The sequence below is a fragment of the Leptodactylus fuscus genome, chromosome 5 (genome assembly GCF_031893055.1).
Source record: "Leptodactylus fuscus isolate aLepFus1 chromosome 5, aLepFus1.hap2, whole genome shotgun sequence".
NCBI lineage: Eukaryota > Metazoa > Chordata > Amphibia > Anura > Leptodactylidae > Leptodactylus > Leptodactylus fuscus.
Window position 1 is genome coordinate 219445674 of NC_134269.1, and position 23570 is coordinate 219469243.

At 48.4% G+C, this 23570-nt stretch overlaps 1 protein-coding gene across 1 annotated transcript; it reads right to left on the reverse strand.

Annotated features, from left to right (window-relative positions):
- Window positions 1-6808: 6808 nt before the first annotated feature.
- TULP3 (TUB like protein 3) lies at window positions 6809-18930 on the reverse strand. Its single transcript, XM_075275434.1, has 11 exons — window positions 18836-18930; window positions 11740-11791; window positions 11473-11641; window positions 10712-11056; window positions 8756-8859; window positions 8482-8679; window positions 8198-8310; window positions 7919-8033; window positions 7744-7842; window positions 7286-7457; window positions 6809-7201 (listed from the first exon to the last, which is right to left on the reverse strand). Exons 1-11 carry the CDS (start codon window positions 18868-18870, stop codon window positions 7068-7070), a joined length of 1536 nt encoding a protein of 511 aa, XP_075131535.1. The 5' UTR covers window positions 18871-18930; the 3' UTR covers window positions 6809-7067.
- Window positions 18931-23570: the final 4640 nt, after the last annotated feature.

Sequence of the window (23570 nt, forward strand, 5' to 3'; positions counted from 1 at the left end):
CAGCGCCCGTCGGGGGGATTTAAACGCCCCCTGCTGGTGATTGGCTGCCACACAGACCCTCCCGGTTAAGGTGGAACGGGCGAGATCTGGTAACAGCGGGCGGTTTATAAGCTCGTCTGAGGTGACCCGAAACACCCGAGTCTGTGTGCGGAGCTGGTAATGGGGGAGGATCTCCCGGCATCCAGGGTGACGCCCCCCTGCGGGTTCTATAACAGTGACCTCACCCGGATAACTCTGCTGGGACTTGTAGTTCCCCAGCTGCTGCCGAACTACAGGAGAAGCACAAGCCCCAGCAGATCAGCGGGCGCCCTCTGACAACCTGACAACTAGTGGGAGCAGATCTCTGTCTATTATCAGCTACAGCAACTACCACCCTAGTATATACCCTGCACCCACTGACAACTTATACAGCAACTACCACCCTAGTATATACCCTGCACCCACTGACAACTTATACAGCAACTACCACCCTAGTATATACCCTGCACCCGCTGACAACTTATACAGCAACTACCACCCTAGTATATACCCTGCACCCGCTGACAACTTATACAGCAACTACCACCCTAGTATATACCCTGCACCCTCTGACAACTTATACAGCAACTACCACCCTAGTATATACCCTGCACCCGCTGACAACTTATACAGCAACTACCACCCTAGTATATACCCTGCACCCACTGACAACTTATACAGCAACTACCACCCTAGTATATACCCTGCACCCGCTGACAACTTATACAGCAACTACCACCCTAGTATATACCCTGCACCCACTGACAACTTATACAGCAACTACCACCCTAGTATATACCCTGCACCCGCTGACAACTTATACAGCAACTACCACCCTAGTATATACCCTGCACCCGCTGACAACTTATACAGCAACTACCACCCTAGTATATACCCTGCACCCGCTGACAACTTATACAGCAACTACCACCCTAGTATATACCCTGCACCCTCTGACAACTTATACAGCAACACCATCTACCACCCTAGTATATACCCTGCACCCACTGACAACTTATACAGCAACTACCACCCTAGTATATACCCTGCACCCACTGACAACTTATACAGCAACTACCACCCTAGTATATACCCTGCACCCGCTGACAACTTATACAGCAACTACCACCCTAGTATATACCCTGCACCCTCTGACAACTTATACAGCAACTACCACCCTAGTATATACCCTGCACCCTCTGACAACTTATACAGCAACACCATCTACCACCCTAGTATATACCCTGCACCCTCTGACAACTTGTACAACTACCACCCTAGTATATACCCTGCACCCACTGACAACTTATACAGCAACTACCACCCTAGTATATACCCTGCACCCTCTGACAACTTATACAGCAACTACCACCCTAGTATATGCCCTGCACCCGCTGACAACTTATACAGCAACACCATCTACCACCCTAGTATATACCCTGCACCCTCTGACAACTTGTACAACTACCACCCTAGTATATACCCTGCGCCCTCTGACAACTTATATAGCAACACCATCTACCACCCTAGTATATACCCTGCACCCTCTGACAACTTATACAGCAACTACCACCCTAATATATACCCTGCACCCTCTGACTTGTACAACAACTACCACCCTAGTATATACCCTGCGTCCTCTGACAACTTGTACCTTTCCCTTTTCTATACCTTCCTGTATGTCGCCATCCCTGGTGACTTCCCAGTATAACCCCATTATATACTCTGCACCCTCTGACAACTTGTACACCCTAGTATATACCCTGCACCCTCTGACAACTTGTACCTTTCCCTTTTCTATACCTCCCTGTATGTCGCCATCCCTGGTGACTTCCCAGTATAACCCCATTATATACCCTGCACCATCTGACAACTTGAACCTTTCTGGTTTCGATCGCATATGCATCTGCTGTTTCAGAAGGGAAGAAAAGGACAAAAAAACATCATTTTTGGTCAAAAGCTGAAATACAATAATTTTATTGTCAAAATCCACAATATAAAAATTCCCATTATAATCTGGTTTGGCGTTGGGCGTGTCCGCGGTTGGTGGGCGGAGCTCTGAGCCATGACCTCATGATTATAAATCATCCCTTTTATGAGTTGAGCAATGAAGATAAAACATTCTTATAAAAATACCCGAGGCCCCGGCTCCACAGCGCCCCCTACAGTGACAATTCCGGGCAGCGCTGACTCTAGGTGGCGCCGCCGCTTTGCCCGGGCCTAAGATTACAGACTTTAATTATAGACATTAAATCCAGAACTACAAGTCCCAGCATTCCCAGCAAGGCATCATGGGGTTTCTATTTTCGTACCTCGGCGTGCAAAGATCAGGACGGCGGGAATTCTGGTGGAGGAGAAAGTGCAGCAGTGCCACAAAGTGCCAGGCGGAGGCTGGAATGTATGCTCCTCCCACCTGTCAGCAGCCAATCAGCTGATAGGACATGTGACACTTCCTGGCAGTCCTCAAGTCCTCTGCCTGGCAATTTGGGACTAAACTCTCCTACAGATGCCAATACACTTTCCCTTTAAGACACAGTAGCAAACAGCAGGAAAAATGTCGGCACCAATCAGACGCCAGCGGTCCCTTGTAACACAAACCACGCAATCTGATTGGCTGTCACCAGGACCAGCGACAGGAAATGAGATGATGGATTGATTCAGAGGTCTCCAACCTGCGGCTCTCCGGCTGGGGGAGAACTAAAACCCCCAGCATGGCCTGACAACCTGGGGTGTGTGTAATACCGCGATACACCACTAGGGCGGCTCAAGGCAACAAAGAGGAGATTGTCTGCTCCCCTCTAGTGGCCATGATGTGGAACTGCAGTCACTATATACAGCAAGACGGCAAACCCTTTATACACAGCGCTGTACACAAGACTGCAGACGCTATACACAGCGCTGTATACAAGACTGCAGGCAATATACACAGCGCTGTACAGAAGACTGCAGGCAATATACACAGCGCTATACACAGGGGTGAATGTAAGGCTGTAACCAGGTAGAGTACAGTACATAAATGTAATATAAGGCAGCAGCGACAATACACAGCGCTGTACACATGGAGCGCGCACACACACATAGCACTGTACACATGGAGCACACACATACACAGCACTGTACACATGGAGCGCACACACAGCGCTGTACACGTGGAGCACTCACATACACAGCCCTGTACACATGGAGCGCACACATACACAGCGCTGTACACATGGAGCGTGCACACACACAGCGCTGTACACATGGAGCGCACATACACAGCGCTGTACACATGGAGCGCACATACACAGCCCTGTACACATGGAACACTCACATACACAGCGCTGTACACATGGAGCGTGCACATACACAGCCCTGTACACATGGAACACTCACATACACAGCGCTGTACACATGGAGCGCACACACAGCGCTGTACACATGGAGCACTCACATACACAGCGCTGTACACATGGAGCGTGCACATACACAGCGCTGTACACATGGAGCGTGCACATACACAGCGCTGTACACATGAAGCGCACATACACAGCCCTGTACACATGGAACACTCACATACACAGCGCTGTACACATGGAGCGTGCACACACACAGCGCTGTACACATGGAGCACACACATACACAGCGCTGTACACATGGAGCACACACAGCGCTGTACACATGGATCACATACACAGCGCTGTACACATGGAGCACACACACATAGCACTGTACACATGGAGCACACACATACACAGCACTGTACACATGGAGCGCACACACAGCGCTGTACACGTGGAGCACTCACATACACAGCGCTGTACACATGGAGCGTGCACACACACAGCGCTGTACACATGGAGCGCACATACACAGCCCTGTACACATGGAACACTCACATACACAGCGCTGTACACATGGAGCGTGCACACACACAGCGCTGTACACATGGAGCGCACATACACAGCCCTGTACACATGGAACACTCACATACACAGCGCTGTACACATGGAGCGTGCACATACACAGCGCTGTACACATGGAACACACACATACACAGCGCTGTACACATGGAGCACACATACACAGCCCTGTACACATGGAGCGCACATACACAGCCCTGTACACATGGAGCGCACACATACACAGCGCTGTACACATGGAGCACACATACACAGCCCTGTACACATGGAGCGCACACATACACAGCGCTGTACACATGGAGCGTGCACATACACAGCGCTGTACACATGGAGCACACACATACACAGCGCTGTACACATGGAGCACACACACAGCGCTGTACACATGGATCACATACACAGCGCTGTACACATGGAGCACGCACACACACAGCGCTGTACACATGGATCACACATACACAGCGCTGTACACATGGATCACACATACACAGCGCTGTACACATGGAGCGTGCACATACACAGCGCTGTACACATGGAGCGCACATACACAGCCCTGTACACATGGAGCGCACACATACACAGTGCTGTACACATGGAGCGCACATACACAGCCCTGTACACATGGAGCGCACACATACACAGCGCTGTACACATGGAGCGCACACATACACAGCGCTGTACACATGGAGCACATACACAGCGCTGTACACATGGAGCGCGCACACACACAGCGCTGTACACATGGAGCGCACATACACAGCCCTGTACACATGGAGCACTCACATACACAGCGCTGTACACATGGAGCACTCACATACACAGCGCTGTACACATAGAGCGCACACATACACAGCGCTGTACACATGGAGCACTCACATACACAGCGCTGTACAGATGGAGCGCACACATACACAGCCCTGTACATATGGAGCGCGCACACACACAGCGCTGTACACATGGATCACATACACAGCGCTGTACACATGGAGCACGCACACACACAGCGCTGTACACATGGATCACACATACACAGCGCTGTACACATGGATCACACATACACAGCGCTGTACACATGGAGCGTGCACATACACAGCGCTGTACACATGGAGCGCACATACACAGCCCTGTACACATGGAGCGCACACATACACAGTGCTGTACACATGGAGCGCACATACACAGCCCTGTACACATGGAGCGCACACATACACAGCGCTGTACACATGGAGCGCACACATACACAGCGCTGTACACATGGAGCACATACACAGCGCTGTACACATGGAGCGCGCACACACACAGCGCTGTACACATGGAGCGCACATACACAGCCCTGTACACATGGAGCACTCACATACACAGCGCTGTACACATGGAGCACTCACATACACAGCGCTGTACACATAGAGCGCACACATACACAGCGCTGTACACATGGAGCACTCACATACACAGCGCTGTACAGATGGAGCGCACACATACACAGCCCTGTACATATGGAGCGCGCACACACACAGCGCTGTACACATGGAGCGCACATACACAGCCCTGTACACATGGAGCACTCACATACACAGCGCTGTACACATGGAGCGTGCACACACACAGCGCTGTACACATGGAGCGCACATACACAGCCCTGTACACATGGAACACTCACATACACAGCGCTGTACACATGGAGCGTGCACATACACAGCGCTGTACACATGGAACACACACATACACAGCGCTGTACACATGGAGCACACATACACAGCCCTGTACACATGGAGCGCACATACACAGCCCTGTACACATGGAGCGCACACATACACAGCGCTGTACACATGGAGCACACATACACAGCCCTGTACACATGGAGCGCACACATACACAGCGCTGTACACATGGAGCGTGCACATACACAGCGCTGTACACATGGAGCACACACATACACAGCGCTGTACACATGGAGCACACACACAGCGCTGTACACATGGATCACATACACAGCGCTGTACACATGGAGCACGCACACACACAGCGCTGTACACATGGATCACACATACACAGCGCTGTACACATGGATCACACATACACAGCGCTGTACACATGGAGCGTGCACATACACAGCGCTGTACACATGGAGCGCACATACACAGCCCTGTACACATGGAGCGCACACATACACAGTGCTGTACACATGGAGCGCACATACACAGCCCTGTACACATGGAGCGCACACATACACAGCGCTGTACACATGGAGCGCACACATACACAGCGCTGTACACATGGAGCACATACACAGCGCTGTACACATGGAGCGCGCACACACACAGCGCTGTACACATGGAGCGCACATACACAGCCCTGTACACATGGAGCACTCACATACACAGCGCTGTACACATGGAGCACTCACATACACAGCGCTGTACACATAGAGCGCACACATACACAGCGCTGTACACATGGAGCACTCACATACACAGCGCTGTACAGATGGAGCGCACACATACACAGCCCTGTACATATGGAGCGCGCACACACACAGCGCTGTACACATGGAGCGCACATACACAGCCCTGTACACATGGAGCACTCACATACACAGCGCTGTACACATGGAGCACTCACATACACAGCGCTGTACACATAGAGCGCACACATACACAGCGCTGTACACATGGAGCACTCACATACACAGCGCTGTACACATAGAGCGCACACATACACAGCGCTGTACACATGGAGCGCGCACATACACAGCGCTGTACACATGGAGCACACATACACAGCCCTGTACACATGGAGCGCACACATACACAGCGCTGTACACATGGAGCACACATACACAGCCCTGTACACATGGAGCACACATACACAGCCCTGTACACATGGAGCACAGATACACAGCGCTGTACACATGGAGCGCGCACATACACAGCGCTGTACAGTACGAGGAGTCTCATAGTCCTTAGATGTGCAAAGCATTGAATACATCCACAGTACAGGAAGCAGATGGGGGGGGGGTCATCCTCCAGAACTGCTGCATATTTGGGATAATTAAAGGCACAGTGGCGCCTCCTGTCTCAGACGCAGAGCGTTGCAGGTGTAATGTGGGGGGTGTATATAAGTATACACGCGCTGAGCTCTCCGCCTTCATTCACATGCCAGCTTGCTGTCAAAACTAGAGAGGGCCACGGAGAAGGCCTGCAGGGCGCAGAGCGGGTAACTGAAGTCCAGGGTGAAGAGGTCCTCCGCCACCCGGCCGAACTGCATGACGATGTACTCAGCTGGGGACAGAAAGAGGAGTCACAATCAGACTGGAGCGGGGGTGGGGGAGACACAAGGGACGGGCTCAGCGGTGACGGACTCACGGTCATTGTCGTGCACGATCTGGAAGTTCTTGACGGAGGCGTGCGTGACCCGGCCATGGAAGTTCAGCACGTAGGACTGTGTGTCGTCGTTCCACACCGGGGCTTTATTGTGCAGCTCGATGATGTTCTCCTGACGTTTGCTCTGCCACCGAGACAGAAGACTCTCCGACTCCTGCAAGACACAGCAATGCTTACAACCAAAATCAGCAGCGCCTCCCTGCTCCAAGTGCTTGTATCTGTATACTGCACCCGATTCTAGTGTATAGGGCAGAGCTGTAATACCTCACACAGCCTATGGGGGCGCAGTCTCAAATCCCATACAGCTCCCACCCCAGAAAGACAAATCTAACCTGTCCTTAGAACAGTACAACAAAGGCTCTGGCCGCCATATTGTCCCCCCCCCCCACTGCAAGAAGTGAGAAAATGGTCCCTGGCAGAGGAAGGGTTAAGGCGCTCACATTTTGCGGCTGGAATGGGATGCGCTCGTGGTTGATATTCATCCCCGGGATTAGCACGGACATCTTCCTCGGCCCCTTGAACCCCAGCACATTGGTCTCCTGTGAGAAGAGACAACATTGGAGGTAAACACCGGAGACGCGGCGACAATGACCAGGACGCCATGACTATACCTACGTAACAAACCGCCGCCAGCTCCTGCCGCACGCCGCTGCTGTCCACGAACCCCCGAGCCTTCACCGGGTTCTCTCCACCGTCATACACCGTGAACTTGGTTCCCATCAGGTTGGACCTAAACAGCATGAGGACAACAGAGGGTTAAATATACAGATGATACAATTGGCAACAAAGTAACAGACTACAAACAAGCTGTGTGCAGTCATGTGCTCTATGGTCATGTGACTGGTCCTGCTGCTTGTATATATATATATATCACGGGCCTGGCGTTGTACATACCGGAGTTTGCCGATAAAGCTGCCCCCCTCCCGCGACATGTCGGTGGGGTCGATGGAGATCAAGTAATTGGAGGTTTTACTTTTCTTCCTCTTCCTACCGGCAAGAAGAAAAACCTGCGAGACAGAGGCAGAGGGCGAGATAAACCCTAGGCGTCTTAAAGTGACACTCCGCGCAGCAAGACTGGCTTCAATGAGAAGTGTATAATGCAGGGGAGGTGAACAAGTGACCACTAGGGGGCCCAGTCTCCGATACCCTGACGTTATACTACCGAGACCCCCCCTGACCTTGCGGCTGTCGTCCTTCTCCAGGTGCATGTAGTAGGTGGGATACAGACCCCGGTCCATCCCCTTCTTGTCGCGGCTGATTCGGCATCTTATAGTGGAGCCCCGAGGTGCTGGACGTAACGCAAACTCCTTCAGATCTCCGACATCCACTGCGTCTCCCAAAGGGGCTGCTGGAGCGGCGTCTGCAGAGGCCGAGTCCTGGAACACACGCAGGAAGGGTTAACGGAGGAGGGGCATCAACTGACCAATAGTAATCCCCACACCAAATACTCACCGTCAGGGACTTCTTACTGGAGGAAGATCCAGGCCGAGTACTGCCCGAATGTGAGTCCCCCTCGTCAGAAGACTCCTCATCAAACCTCAGACTGTCCGAAATACCTGCAAGAAGTGACTGGTATATAAAAATAAGTCATAGCAGTGCCCCCTAGTGGGAGAAGGAAAGAACTACACCGCAAGAATCATTACAGTAAAACAGTGAGCGCAGCTCTGGAGTTTAATACAGGATAAGTAATGTAATGTATGTACACAGTGACTGTACCAGCAGAATAGTGAGCGCAGCTCTGGGGTATAATACAGGATAAGTAATGTAATGTATGTACACAGTGACTGTACCAGCAGAATAGTGAGCGCAGCTCTGGAGTATAATACAGGATAAGTAATGTAATGTATGTACACAGTGACTGCACCAGCAGAATAGTGAGCGCAGCTCTGGAGTATAATACAGGATAAGTAATGTAATGTATGTACACAGTGACTGCACCAGCAGAATAGTGAGCGCAGCTCTGGAGTATAATACAGGATAAGTAATGTAATGTATGTACACAGTGACTGTACCAGCAGAATAGTGAGCGCAGCTCTGGAGTATAATACAGGATAAGTAATGTAATGTATGTACACAGTGACTGCACCAGCAGAATAGTGAGCGCAGCTCTGGGGTATAATACAGGATAAGTAATGTAATGTATGTACACAGTGACTGCACCAGCAGAATAGTGAGCGCAGCTCTGGAGTATAATACAGGATAAGTAATGTAATGTATGTACACAGTGACTGCACCAGCAGAATAGTGAGCGCAGCTCTGGAGTATAATACAGGATCAGTAATGTAATGTATGTACACAGTGACTGTAGCAGCAGAATAGTGAGCGCAGCTCTGGGGTATAATACAGGATAAGTAATGTAATGTATGTACACAGTGACTGTAGCAGCAGAATAGTGAGCGCAGCTCTGGAGTATAATACAGGATAAGTAATGTAATGTATGTACACAGTGACTGTACCAGCAGAATAGTGAGCGCAGCTCCGGAGTATAATACAGGATAAGTAATGTAATGTATGTACACAGTGACTGTACCAGCAGAATAGTGAGCCCAGCTCTGGGGTATAATACAGGATAAGTAATGTAATGTATGTACACAGTGACTGCACCAGCAGAATAGTGAGCGCAGCTCTGGAGTATAATACAGGATAAGTAATGTAATGTATGTACACAGTGACTGCACCAGCAGAATAGTAAGCGCAGCTCTGGAGTATAATATAGGATAAGTAATGTAATGTATGTACACAGTGACTGTACCAGCAGAATAGTGAGCGCAGCTCTGGGGTATAATACAGGATAAGTAATGTAATGTATGTACACAGTGACTGCACCAGCAGAATAGTGAGCGCAGCTCTGGAGTATAATACAGGAGAAGTAATGTAATGTATGTACACAGTGACTGTACCAGCAGAATAGTGAGCGCAGCTCTGGGGTATAATACAGGATAAGTAATGTAATGTATGTACACAGTGACTGTACCAGCAGAATAGTGAGCGCAGCTCTGGAGTATAATACAGGATAAGTAATGTAATGTATGTACACAGTGACTGTACCAGCAGAATAGTGAGCGCAGCTCTGGAGTATAATACAGGATAAGTAATGTAATGTATGTACACAGTGACTGCACCAGCAGAATAGTGAGCGCAGCTCTGGAGTATAATATAGGATAAGTAATGTAATGTATGTACACAGTGACTGTACCAGCAGAATAGTGAGCGCAGCTCTGGGGTATAATACAGGATAAGTAATGTAATGTATGTACACAGTGACTGTACCAGCAGAATAGTGAGCGCAGCTCTGGAGTATAATACAGGATAAGTAATGTAATGTATGTACACAGTGACTGCACCAGCAGAATAGTGAGCGCAGCTCTGGGGTATAATACAGGATAGGTAATGATAAGTAACACTCACCCCTCTCCTGCAGCATTTCCTGAAGGTCCCGTCTGGACAGCTCTGGCTTTGTGGGGGTCTCCTCCTCCTCCTCTTCAGGGCCAGGTCTCTGTATAGTCTCGCTGGGAGTCTTCCCCTCTTTTAGGGCGCTCTTGGTGTTGCGAGGTGGTGACTGGGGCTTTGCTTTCTGTTCCTTTGAGTGCCTGCCCTGAGCTGATCCAGTCCTGCCATTCACCTGGCTGGAGTTCGGCCTGGACTCGTCGGACGTGATGTCATCAGGACAGGTTTCTCCCACTGACAGAATGTGAATCTTATATTCCGTGTCCTGACTCTCTGAGCTGAGGAACGCGGCTGGGCCGTCTATTCCTGCAGATTACAAGGTGACATTGAATGGCCAGAGCAGAAGACACTGAACAAGCAGCCGCCAAGAGTGTCACTCAGGTACAGGAGGCAGAAATCTTACTTTAACCCCTTCCTTTTGTCATGTGACCTCCGTTCCATTCACTTCTGTAGAGACTGAACAGAGTGGGGGTGAGCATGCCTGACGGGTCACTCCATTCACACAGGGGGCAGGGGACCCCATTCTTGTAACCAGTAAGTTCCCTGTGGTCGCTCTACCCACTTATGACAAAGGCAACCCCAATAAATCCCGGTCACAGACTAGCCACGGGACTAGCCACGAAGTAACCGCTCTATGGTACTGTGCTGCCACCTACTGGATGTCACTTGGAATGTTCAAACAGTGAAAGTTTCTGGGGTCCCAATATAGACTCCCCACTCACCATGTAAGACGACATCTGAGGGTGTAGACCTGGGGGTCTCGCACTGCATCAGGGGTGCCTGCTCCTCGCTCTTCTTGGCCCGTCCACGCCGCGCTCTGGGCTCCTGGTTCGGCTGTACCATGAGGGGCTCCTGTCTCTTCCTCCTCTGCTTCTGCTCCAGGAGGGCCCGCTACATACAAGACACACAATCTACATTATAGAGGGGGGCGGCCAGGAGGGATCGCAGCGGGCACGCTGCACCCCCAGGAACCCCCTGCCCGGACATACCTGGTTGTGGAGCTTAAGCTGGCGGAGCCGAGAATTCTCATCATCCAGGATACTGGGAAGGAAACAGAGATGTCTGAGTATTAGATTAGGGGGCAGTGATGATGATGATGGGGGGCTGTGTATTAGATTAGGGGGCAGTGATGATGATGATGATGGGGGTCTGTGTATTAGATTAGGGGGCAGTGATGATGATGATGGGGGGTCTGTGTATTAGATTAGGGGGCAGTGATGATGATGATGATGGGGTCTGTGTATTAGATTAGGGGGCAGTGATGATGATGATGATGGGGGGTCTGTGTATTAGATTAGGGGGCAGTGATGATGATGATGATGGGGGGGCTGTGTATTAGATTAGGGGGCAGTGATGATGATGATGGGGGGCTGTGTATTAGATTAGGGGGCAGTGATGATGATGATGATGGGGGGCTGTATATTAGATTAGGGGGCAGTGATGATGATGATGGGGGCTGTGTATTAGATTAGGGGGCAGTGATGATGATGATGATGGGGGGTCTGTGTATTAGATTAGGGGGCAGTGATGATGATGATGATGATGATGGGGGTCTGTGTATTAGATTAGGGGGCAGTGATGATGATGATGGGGGGCTGTGTATTAGATTAGGGGGCAGTGATGATGATGATGATGGGGGGCTGTGTATTAGATTAGGGGGCAGTGATGATGATGATGGGGGTCTGTGTATTAGATTAGGGGGCAGTGATGATGATGATGGGGGTCTGTGTATTAGATTAGGGGGCAGTGATGATGATGATGATGATGGGGGGCTGTGTATTAGATTAGGGGGCAGTGATGATGATGATGGGGGTCTGTGTATTAGATTAGGGGGCAGTGATGATGATGATGGGGGTCTGTGTATTAGATTAGGGGGCAGTGATGATGATGATGGGGGTCTGTGTATTAGATTAGGGGGCAGTGATGATGATGATGATGGGGGGCTGTGTATTAGATTAGGGGGCAGTGATGATGATGATGATGATGGGGGGGCTGTGTATTAGATTAGAGGGCAGTGATGATGATGATGATGGGGGGCTGTGTATTAGATTAGGGGGCAGTGATGATGATGATGGGGGGTCTGTGTATTAGATTAGGGGGCAGTGATGATGATGGGGGGGTCTGTGTATTAGATTAGGGGGCAGTGATGATGATGATGGGGGGCTGTGTATTAGATTAGGGGGCAGTGATGATGATGATGGGGGGCTGTGTATTAGATTAGGGGGCAGTGATGATGATGATGGGGGGCTGTGTATTAGATTAGGGGCAGTGATGATGATGATGATGATGGGGGTCTGTGTATTAGATTAGGGGGCAGTGATGATGATGATGATGGGGGTCTGTGTATTAGATTAGGGGGCAGTGATGATGATGATGGGGGGCTGTGTATTAGATTAGGGGGCAGTGATGATGATGATGATGGGGGTCTGTGTATTAGATTAGGGGGCAGTAATGATGATGATGATGATGGGGGGCTGTGTATTAGATTAGGGGGCAGTGATGATGATGATGATGATGGGGGGGGGCTGTGTATTAGATTAGGGGCAGTGATGATGATGATGATGATGGGGGTCTGTGTATTAGATTAGGGGGCAGTGATGATGATGATGATGATGGGGGGGCTGTGTATTAGATTAGGGGGTAGTGATGATGATGATGATGGGGGTCTGTGTATTAGATTAGGGGGTAGTGATGATGATGATGGGGGGCTGTGTATTAGATTAGGGGCAGTGATGATGATGATGGGGGGCTGTGTATTAGATTAGGGGGCAGTGATGATGATGATGATGGGGGGCTGTGTATTAGATTAGGGGGCAGTGATGATGATGATGATGGGGGTCTGTGTATTAGATTAGGGGGTAGTGATGATGATGATGGGGGGCTGTGTATTAGATTAGGGGGCAGTGATGATGATGATGATGATGGGGGTCTGTGTATTAGATTAGGGGGTAGTGATGATGATGATGGGGGGCTGTGTATTAGATTAGGGGGCAGTGATGATGATGATGATGGGGGTCTGTGTATTAGATTAGGGGGTAGTGATGATGATGATGGGGGTCTGTGTATTAGATTAGGGGGTAGTGATGATGATGATGGGGGGTCTGTGTATTAGATTAGGGGGCAGTGATGATGATGATGATGGGGGGTCTGTGTATTAGATTAGGGGGCAGTGATGATGATGATGATGGGGGTCTGTGTATTAGATTAGGGGGTAGTGATGATGATGATGGGGGGCTGTGTATTAGATTAGGGGGCAGTGATGATGATGATGATGATGGGGGTCTGTGTATTAGATTAGGGGGTAGTGATGATGATGATGGGGGGCTGTGTATTAGATTAGGGGCAGTGATGATGATGATGGGGGGCTGTGTATTAGATTAGGGGGCAGTGATGATGATGATGATGGGGGGCTGTGTATTAGATTAGGGGGCAGTGATGATGATGATGATGGGGGTCTGTGTATTAGATTAGGGGGTAGTGATGATGATGATGGGGGGCTGTGTATTAGATTAGGGGGCAGTGATGATGATGATGATGATGGGGGTCTGTGTATTAGATTAGGGGGTAGTGATGATGATGATGGGGGGCTGTGTATTAGATTAGGGGGTAGTGATGATGATGATGATGGGGGGTCTGTGTATTAGATTAGGGGGCAGTGATGATGATGATGATGGGGGGTCTGTGTATTAGATTAGGGGGCAGTGATGATGATGATGGGGGTCTGTGTATTAGATTAGGGGGTAGTGATGATGATGATGGGGGGCTGTGTATTAGATTAGGGGGCAGTGATGATGATGATGATGGGGGGGGGTCTGTGTATTAGATTAGGGGGCAGTGATGATGATGATGATGGGGGGGGGGTCTGTGTATTAGATTAGGGGGCAGTGATGATGATGATGGGGGCTGTGTATTAGATTAGGGGGCAGTGATGATGATGATGATGGGGGTTGTGTATTAGATTAAGGGGCAGTGATGATGATGATGGGGGGGCTGTGTATTAGATTAGGGGGCAGTGATGATGATGATGGGGGTCTGTGTATTAGATTAGGGGGCAGTGATGATGATGGGGGGGGTCTGTGTATTAGATTAGGGGGCAGTGATGATGATGAGGGGTCTGTGTATTAGATTAGGGGGCAGTGATGATGATGATGATGGGGGGCTGTGTATTAGATTAGGGGGCAGTGATGATGATGATGAGGGGTCTGTGTATTAGATTAGGGGGCAGTGATGATGATGATGGGAGGGGGCTGTGTATTAGATTAGGGGGCAGTGATGATGATGATGAGGGGTCTGTGTATTAGATTAGGGGGCAGTGATGATGATGGGGGGCTGTGTATTAGATTAGGGGGCAGTGATGATGATGATGGGGGTCTGTGTATTAGATTAGGGGGCAGTGATGATGATGATGATGGGGGTCTGTGTATTAGATTAGGGGGCAGTGATGATGATGATGGGGGGTCTGTGTATTAGATTAGGGGGCAGTGATGATGATGATGATGGGGGGCTGTGTATTAGATTAGGGGGCAGTGATGATGATGATGGGGGGTCTGTGTATTAGATTAGGGGGCAGTGATGATGATGGGGGGGGTCTGTGTATTAGATTAGGGGGCAGTGATGATGATGATGGGGGTCTGTGTATTAGATTAGGGGGCAGTGATGATGATGATGATGGGGGGTCTGTGTATTAGATTAGGGGGCAGTGATGATGATGATGGGGGGGCTGTGTATTAGATTAGGGGGCAGTGATGATGATGATGATGGGGGGCTGTGTATTAGATTAGGGGGCAGTGATGATGATGATGATGGGGGGTCTGTGTATTAGATTAGAGGGTAGTGATGATGATGATGGGGGGCTGTGTATTAGATTAGGGGGCAGTGATGATGATGATGATGATGGGGGGCTGTGTATTAGATTAGGGGGCAGTGATGATGATGATGGGGGGGCTGTGTATTAGATTAGGGGGTAGTGATGATGATGATGGGGGTCTGTGTATTAGATTAGGGGGCAGTGATGATGATGATGGGGGCTGTGTATTAGATTAGGGGGCAGTGATGATGATGATGGGGGGCTGTGTATTAGATTAGGGGGCAGTGATGATGATGATGGGGGGCTGTGTATTAGATTAGGGGGCAGTGATGATGATGATGGGGGGGGTCTGTGTATTAGATTAGGGGGCAGTGATGATGATGATGGGGGGCTGTGTATTAGATTAGGGGGCAGTGATGATGATGATGGGGGGCTGTGTATTAGATTAGGGGGCAGTGATGATGATGATGGGGGTCTGTGTATTAGATTAGGGGGCAGTGATGATGATGATGATGGGGGTCTGTGTATTAGATTAGGGGGTAGTGATGATGATGATGGGGGGCTGTGTATTAGATTAGGGGGTAGTGATGATGATGATGGGGGGCTGTGTATTAGATTAGGGGGCAGTGATGATGATGATGGGGGTCTGTGTATTAGATTAGGGGGTAGTGATGATGATGATGGGGGGCTGTGTATTAGATTAGGGGGCAGTGATGATGATGATGGGGGTCTGTGTATTAGATTAGGGGGCAGTGATGATGATGATGATGGGGGGTCTGTGTATTAGATTAGGGGGTAGTGATGATGATGATGGGGGGCTGTGTATTAGATTAGGGGGCAGTGATGATGATGATGGGGGGGCTGTGTATTAGATTAGGGGGCAGTGATGATGATGATGGGGGTCTGTGTATTAGATTAGGGGGCAGTGATGATGATGGTGATGGGGGGGCTGTGTATTAGATTAGGGGGCAGTGATGATGATGATGATGGGGGTCTGTGTATTAGATTAGGGGGCAGTGATGATGATGATGGGGGGCTGTGTATTAGATTAGGGGGCAGTGATGATGATGATGGGGGGCTGTGTATTAGATTAGGGGGCAGTGATGATGATGATGATGGGGGTCTGTGTATTAGATTAGGGGGCAGTGATGATGATGATGGGGGGCTGTGTATTAGATTAGGGGGCAGTGATGATGATGATGGGGGTCTGTGTATTAGATTAGGGGGCAGTGATGATGATGATGATGGGGGGGCTGTGTATTAGATTAGGGGGTAGTGATGATGATGATGGGGGGGGGGTCTGTGTATTAGATTAGGGGGTAGTGATGATGATGATGGGGGTCTGTGTATTAGATTAGGGGGCAGTGATGATGATGATGATGATGATGGGGGGCTGTGTATTAGATTAGGGGGCAGTGATGATGATGATGGGAGGCTGTGTATTAGATTAGGGGGCAGTGATGATGATGGGGGGGGTCTGTGTATTAGATTAGGGGGCAGTGATGATGATGATGGGGGGCTGTGTATTAGATTAGGGGGCAGTGATGATGATGGGGGGCTGTGTATTAGATTAGGGGGCAGTGATGATGATGATGATGGGGGGCTGTGTATTAGATTAGGGGGCAGTGATGATGATGATGATGGGGGGGTCTGTGTATTAGATTAGGGGGCAGTGATGATGATGATGATGGGGGGTCTGTGTATTAGATTAGGGGGCAGTGATGATGATGATGGGGGGCTGTGTATTAGATTAGGGGGGCAGTGATGATGATGATGGGGGGTCTGTGTATTAGATTAGGGGGCAGTGATGATGATGATGGGGGGTCTGTGTATTAGATTAGGGGGCAGTGATGATGATGATGGGGGGTCTGTGTATTAGATTAGGGGGCAGTGATGATGATGATGGGGGGTCTGTGTATTAGATTAGGGGGCAGTGATGATGATGATGGGGGGTCTGTGTATTAGATTAGGGGGCAGTGATGATGATGATGGGGGGTCTGTGTATTAGATTAGGGGGCAGTGATGATGATGATGGGGGTCTGTGTATTAGATTAGGGGGCAGTGATGATGATGATGGGGGGGCTGTGTATTAGATTAGGGGGTAGTGATGATGATGATGGGGGGGGGGTCTGTGTATTAGATTAGGGGGCAGTGATGATGATGATGGGGGTCTGTGTATTAGATTAGGGGCAGTGATGATGATGATGGGGGGCTGTGTATTAGATTAGGGGGCAGTGATGATGATGATGATGGGGGGCTGTGTATTAGATTAGGGGGCAGTGATGATGATGATGGGGGTCTGTGTATTAGATTAGGGGGCAGTGATGATGATGATGGGGGTCTGTGTATTAGATTAGGGGGTAGTGATGATGATGATGGGGGTCTGTGTATTAGATTAGGGGGCAGTGATGATGATGATGGGGGGGTCTGTGTATTAGATTAGGGGGCAGTGATGATGATGATGATGGGGGGGTCTGTGTATTAGATTAGGGGGCAGTGATGATGATGATGGGGGGCTGTGTATTAGATTAGGGGGCAGTGATGATGATGATGGGGGGGTCTGTGTATTAGATTAGGGGGCAGTGATGATGATGATGGGGGGCTGTGTATTAGATTAGGGGGCAGTGATGATGATGATGGGGGGGTCTGTGTATTAGATTAGGGGGCAGTGATGATGATGATGGGGGGCTGTGTATTAGATTAGGGGGCAGTGATGATGATGATGGGGGGGTCTGTGTATTAGATTAGGGGGCAGTGATGATGATGATGATGGGGGGGTCTGTGTATTAGATTAGGGGGCAGTGATGATGATGATGATGGGGGGCTGTGTATTAGATTAGGGGGCAGTGATGATGATGATGATGGGGGGGTCTGTGTATTAGATTAGGGGGCAGTGATGATGATGATGGGGGGCTGTGTATTAGATTAGGGGGCAGTGATGATGATGATGGGGGGCTGTGTATTAGATTAGGGGGCAGTGATGATGATGATGGGGGGCTGTGTATTAGATTAGGGGGCAGTGATGATGATGATGATGGGGGGCTGTGTATTAGATTAGGGGGCAGTGATGATGATGGGGGGCTGTGTATTAGATTAGGGGGCAGTGATGATGATGATGATGGGGGGCTGTGTATTAGATTAGGGGGCAGTGATGATGATGATGATGGGGGGTCTGTGTATTAGATTAGGGGGCAGTGATGATGATGGGGGGGGGGGGCTGTTGTCGATGATGATGGGGGGTCTCGGTGCTCTCTGTATCCGGCCCCTCCCCCCTGTACCTGGCTCCGGTTCCCCAGTCCCCGCTGGAGTCCATTTCGCAGCTTCTGCCCCGTTACAATCCCGAGTCCAGTCCCTTAGCAACCAGCCTGCTCCTAACAACCACACCCGGCAGTATCCTGCCCTCCCATTGGTCAGCAGTCTCACAGGATTGGTTGGAAGAGCGATAGAGCGTCCTAGGGGCGGGGCCAACACTGAGGAATGAGGGGCGGGGCCAAGTAAACACAGGGGGAGACTGAAAAGTTCTACAGCTTGAACATCAGAAACTTTATGTGTATTACAGAGTCTGAAAGATGACAAAACCTCTATATACAGTATATATACTCCAGCCCCTGTACATGACATGTCTATATGTATACTCCAGCCCCTGTACATGACATGTCTATATGTATACTCCAGCCCCTGTACATGACATGTATATATGTATACTCCAGCCCCTGTACATGACATGTATATATGTATACTCCAGCCCCTGTACATGACATGTATATATGTATACTCCACCCCTGTACATGACATGTATATATGTATACTCCAGCCCCTGTACATGACATGTATATATGTATACTCCAGCCCCTGTACATGACATGTATATATGTATACTCCAGCCCATAGTACATGACATGTATATCTGTATACTCCAGCCCCTGTACATGACATGTATATATGTATACTCCAGCCCCTGTACATGACCTGTATATATGTATACTCCAGCCCCTGTACATGACATGTATATCTGTATACTCCAGCCCCTGTACATGACATGTATATATGTATACTCCAGCCCCTGTACATGACATGTATATATGTATACTCCAGCCCCTGTACATGACATGTATATATGTATACTCCAGCCCATGTACATGACATGTATATCTGTATACTCCAGCCCCTGTACATGACATGTATATATGTATACTCCAGCCCCTGTACATGACATGTATATATGTATACTCCAGCCCCTGTACATGACATGTATATATGTATACTCCAGCCCCTGTACATGACATGTATATCTGTATACTCCAGCCCCTGTACATGACATGTATATATGTATACTCCAGCCCCTGTACATGACATGTATATCTGTATACTCCAGCCCCTGTACATGACATGTATATATGTATACTCCAGCCCCTGTACATGACATGTATATATGGATACTCCAGCCCCTGTACATGACATGTATATATGTATACTCCAGCCCCTGTACATGACATGTATATCTGTATACTCCAGCCCATAGTACATGACCTGTATATCTGTATACTCCAGCCCCTGTACATGACATGTATATCTGTATACTCCAATCCCTGTACATGACATGTATATCTGTATACTCCAGCCCCTGTACAAGACATGTATATATGTATACTCCAGCCCATAGTACATGACATGTATATATGTATACTCCAGCCCCTGTACATGACCTGTATATATGTATACTCCAGCCCCTGTACATGACATGTATATATGTATACTCCAGCCCCTGTACATGACATGTATATATGTATACTCCAGCCCATGTACATGACATGTATATATGTATACTCCAGCCCCTGTACAAGACATGTATATATGTATACTCCAGCCCATAGTACATGACATGTATATATGTATACTCCAGCCCCTGTACATGACATGTATATCTGTATACTCCAGCCTCTGTACATGACATGTATATATGTATACTCCAGCCCCTGTACATGACATGTATATATGTATACTCCAGCCCCTGTACATGACATGTATATATGTATACTCCAGCCTCTGTACATGACATGTATATATGTATACTCCAGCCCCTGTACATGACATGTATATATGTATACTCCAGCCCCTGTACATGACATGTATATCTGTATACTCCAGCCCCTGTACATGACATGTATATCTGTATACTCCAGCCCCTGTACATGACATGTATATATGTATACTCCAGCCCCTGTACATGACATGTATATCTGTATACTCCAGCCCCTGTACATGACATGTATATATGTATACTCCAGCCCCTGTACATGACATGTATATATGTATACTCCAGCCCCTGTACATGACATGTATATATGTATACTCCAGCCCCTGTACATGACATGTATATATGTATACTCCAGCCCCTGTACATGACATGTATATCTGTATACTCCAGCTCCTGTACATGACATGTATATATGTATACTCCAGCCCCTGTACATGACATGTATATCTGTATACTCCAGCCCCTGTACATGACATGTATATATGTATACTCCAGCCCCTGTACATGACATGTATATATGTATACTCCAGCCCATAGTACATGACATGTATATCTGTATACTCCAGCCCATAGTACATGACATGTATATCTGTATACTCCAGCCCCTGTACATGACATGTATATATGTATACTCCACCCCTGTACATGACATGTATATATGTATACTCCAGCCCCTGTACATGACATGTATATATGTATACTCCAGCCCCTGTACATGACATGTATATATGTATACTCCAGCCCCTGTACATGACCTGTATATCTGTATACTCCAGCCCCTGTACATGACATGTATATATGTATACTCCAGCCCCTGTACATGACATGTATATATGTATACTCCAGCCCCTGTACATGACCTGTATATCTGTATACTCCAGCCCCTGTACATGACATGTATATATGTATACTCCAGCCCCTGTACATGACATGTATATATGTATACTCCAGCCCCTGTACATGACATGTATATATGTATACTCCAGCCCCTGTACATGACATGTATATCTGTATACTCCAGCCCCTGTACATGACATGTATATATGTATACTCCAGCCCCTGTACATGACATGTATATCTGTATACTCCAGCCCCTGTACATGACATGTATATATGTATACTCCAGCCCCTGTACATGACATGTATATATGTATACTCCAGCCCCTGTACATGACATGTATATATGTATACTCCAGCCCCTGTACATGACATGTATATCTGTATACTCCAGCTCCTGTACATGACATGTATATATGTATACTCCAGCCCCTGTACATGACATGTATATCTGTATACTCCAGCCCCTGTACATGACATGTATATATGTATACTCCAGCCCCTGTACATGACATGTATATATGTATACTCCAGCCCATAGTACATGACATGTATATCTGTATACTCCAGCCCATAGTACATGACATGTATATCTGTATACTCCAGCCCCTGTACATGACATGTATATATGTATACTCCACCCCTGTACATGACATGTATATATGTATACTCCAGCCCCTGTACATGACATGTATATATGTATACTCCAGCCCCTGTACATGACATGTATATATGTATACTCCAGCCCCTGTACATGACCTGTATATCTGTATACTCCAGCCCCTGTACATGACATGTATATATGTATACTCCAGCCCCTGTACATGACATGTATATATGTATACTCCAGCCCCTGTACATGACCTGTATATCTGTATACTCCAGCCCCTGTACATGACATGTATATCTGTATACTCCAGCCCCTGTACATGACATGTATATATGTATACTCCAGCCCCTGTACATGACATGTATATATGTATACTCCAGCCCCTGTACATGACATGTATATATGTATACTCCAGCCCCTGTACATGACATGTATATATGTATACTCCAGCCCCTGTACATGACATGTATATCTGTATACTCCAGCCCCTGTACATGACATGTATATATGTATACTCCAGCCCCTGTACATGACATGTATATCTGTATACTCCAGCCCCTGTACATGACATGTATATATGTATACTCCAGCCCCTGTACAAGACATGTATATATGTATACTCCAGCCCCTGTACATGACATGTATATATGTATACTCCAGCCCCTGTACATGACATGTATATATGTATACTCCAGCCCATAGTACATGACATGTATATATGTATACTCCAGCCCCTGTACATGATATGTATATCTGTATACTCCAGCCCCTGTACATGACATGTATATATGTACACTCCATCCCCTGTACATGACATGTATATATGTATACTCCAACCCCTGTACATGACATGTACACTCACCGGCCACTTTATTAGGTACACCATGCTAGTAACGGGTTGGACCCCCTTTTGCCTTCAGAACTGCCTCAATTCTTCGTGGCATAGATTCAACAAGGTGCTGGAAGCATTCCTCAGAGATTTTGGTCCATATTGACATGATGGCATCACACAGTTGCAGTCGCAGATTTGTCGGCTGCACATCCATGATGCGAATCTCCCGTTCCACCACATCCCAAAGATGCTCCTCTATTGGATTGAGATCTGGTGACTGTGGAGGCCATTGGAGTACAGTGAACTCATTGTCATGTTCAAGAAACCAGTCTGAGATGATTCCAGCTTTATGACATGGCGCATTATCCTGCTGAAAGTAGCCATCAGATGTTGGGTACATTGTGGTCATAAAGGGATGGACATGGTCAGCAACAATACTCAGGTAGGCTTTGGCGTTGCAACGATGCTCAATTGGTACCAAGGGGCCCAAAGAGTGCCAAGAAAATATTCCCCACACCATGACACCACCACCACCAGCCTGAACCGTTACCGATACAAGGCAGGATGGATCCATGCTTTCATGTTGTTGACGCCAAATTCTGACCCTACCATCCGAATGTCGCAGCAGAAATCGAGACTCATCAGACTAGGCAACGTTTTTCCAATCTTCAATTGTCCAATTTCGATGAGCTTGTG

Bases quoted from the DNA above. Each gene is read 5' to 3' on its own strand.
- TULP3 (XM_075275434.1), bottom strand. From the start codon at position 18,870: ATGGACTCCAGCGGGGACTGGGGAACCGGAGCCAG. The intron at 8,860-10,711 runs GTGAGTGTTACT...CACTTCTTGCAG, and splicing joins GGAAATGCTGCAGGAGAGGG to GTATTTCGGACAGTCTGAGG. The intron at 8,311-8,481 runs GTCAGGGGGGGT...TCTGTCTCGCAG, and splicing joins AGAAGGACGACAGCCGCAAG to GTTTTTCTTCTTGCCGGTAG.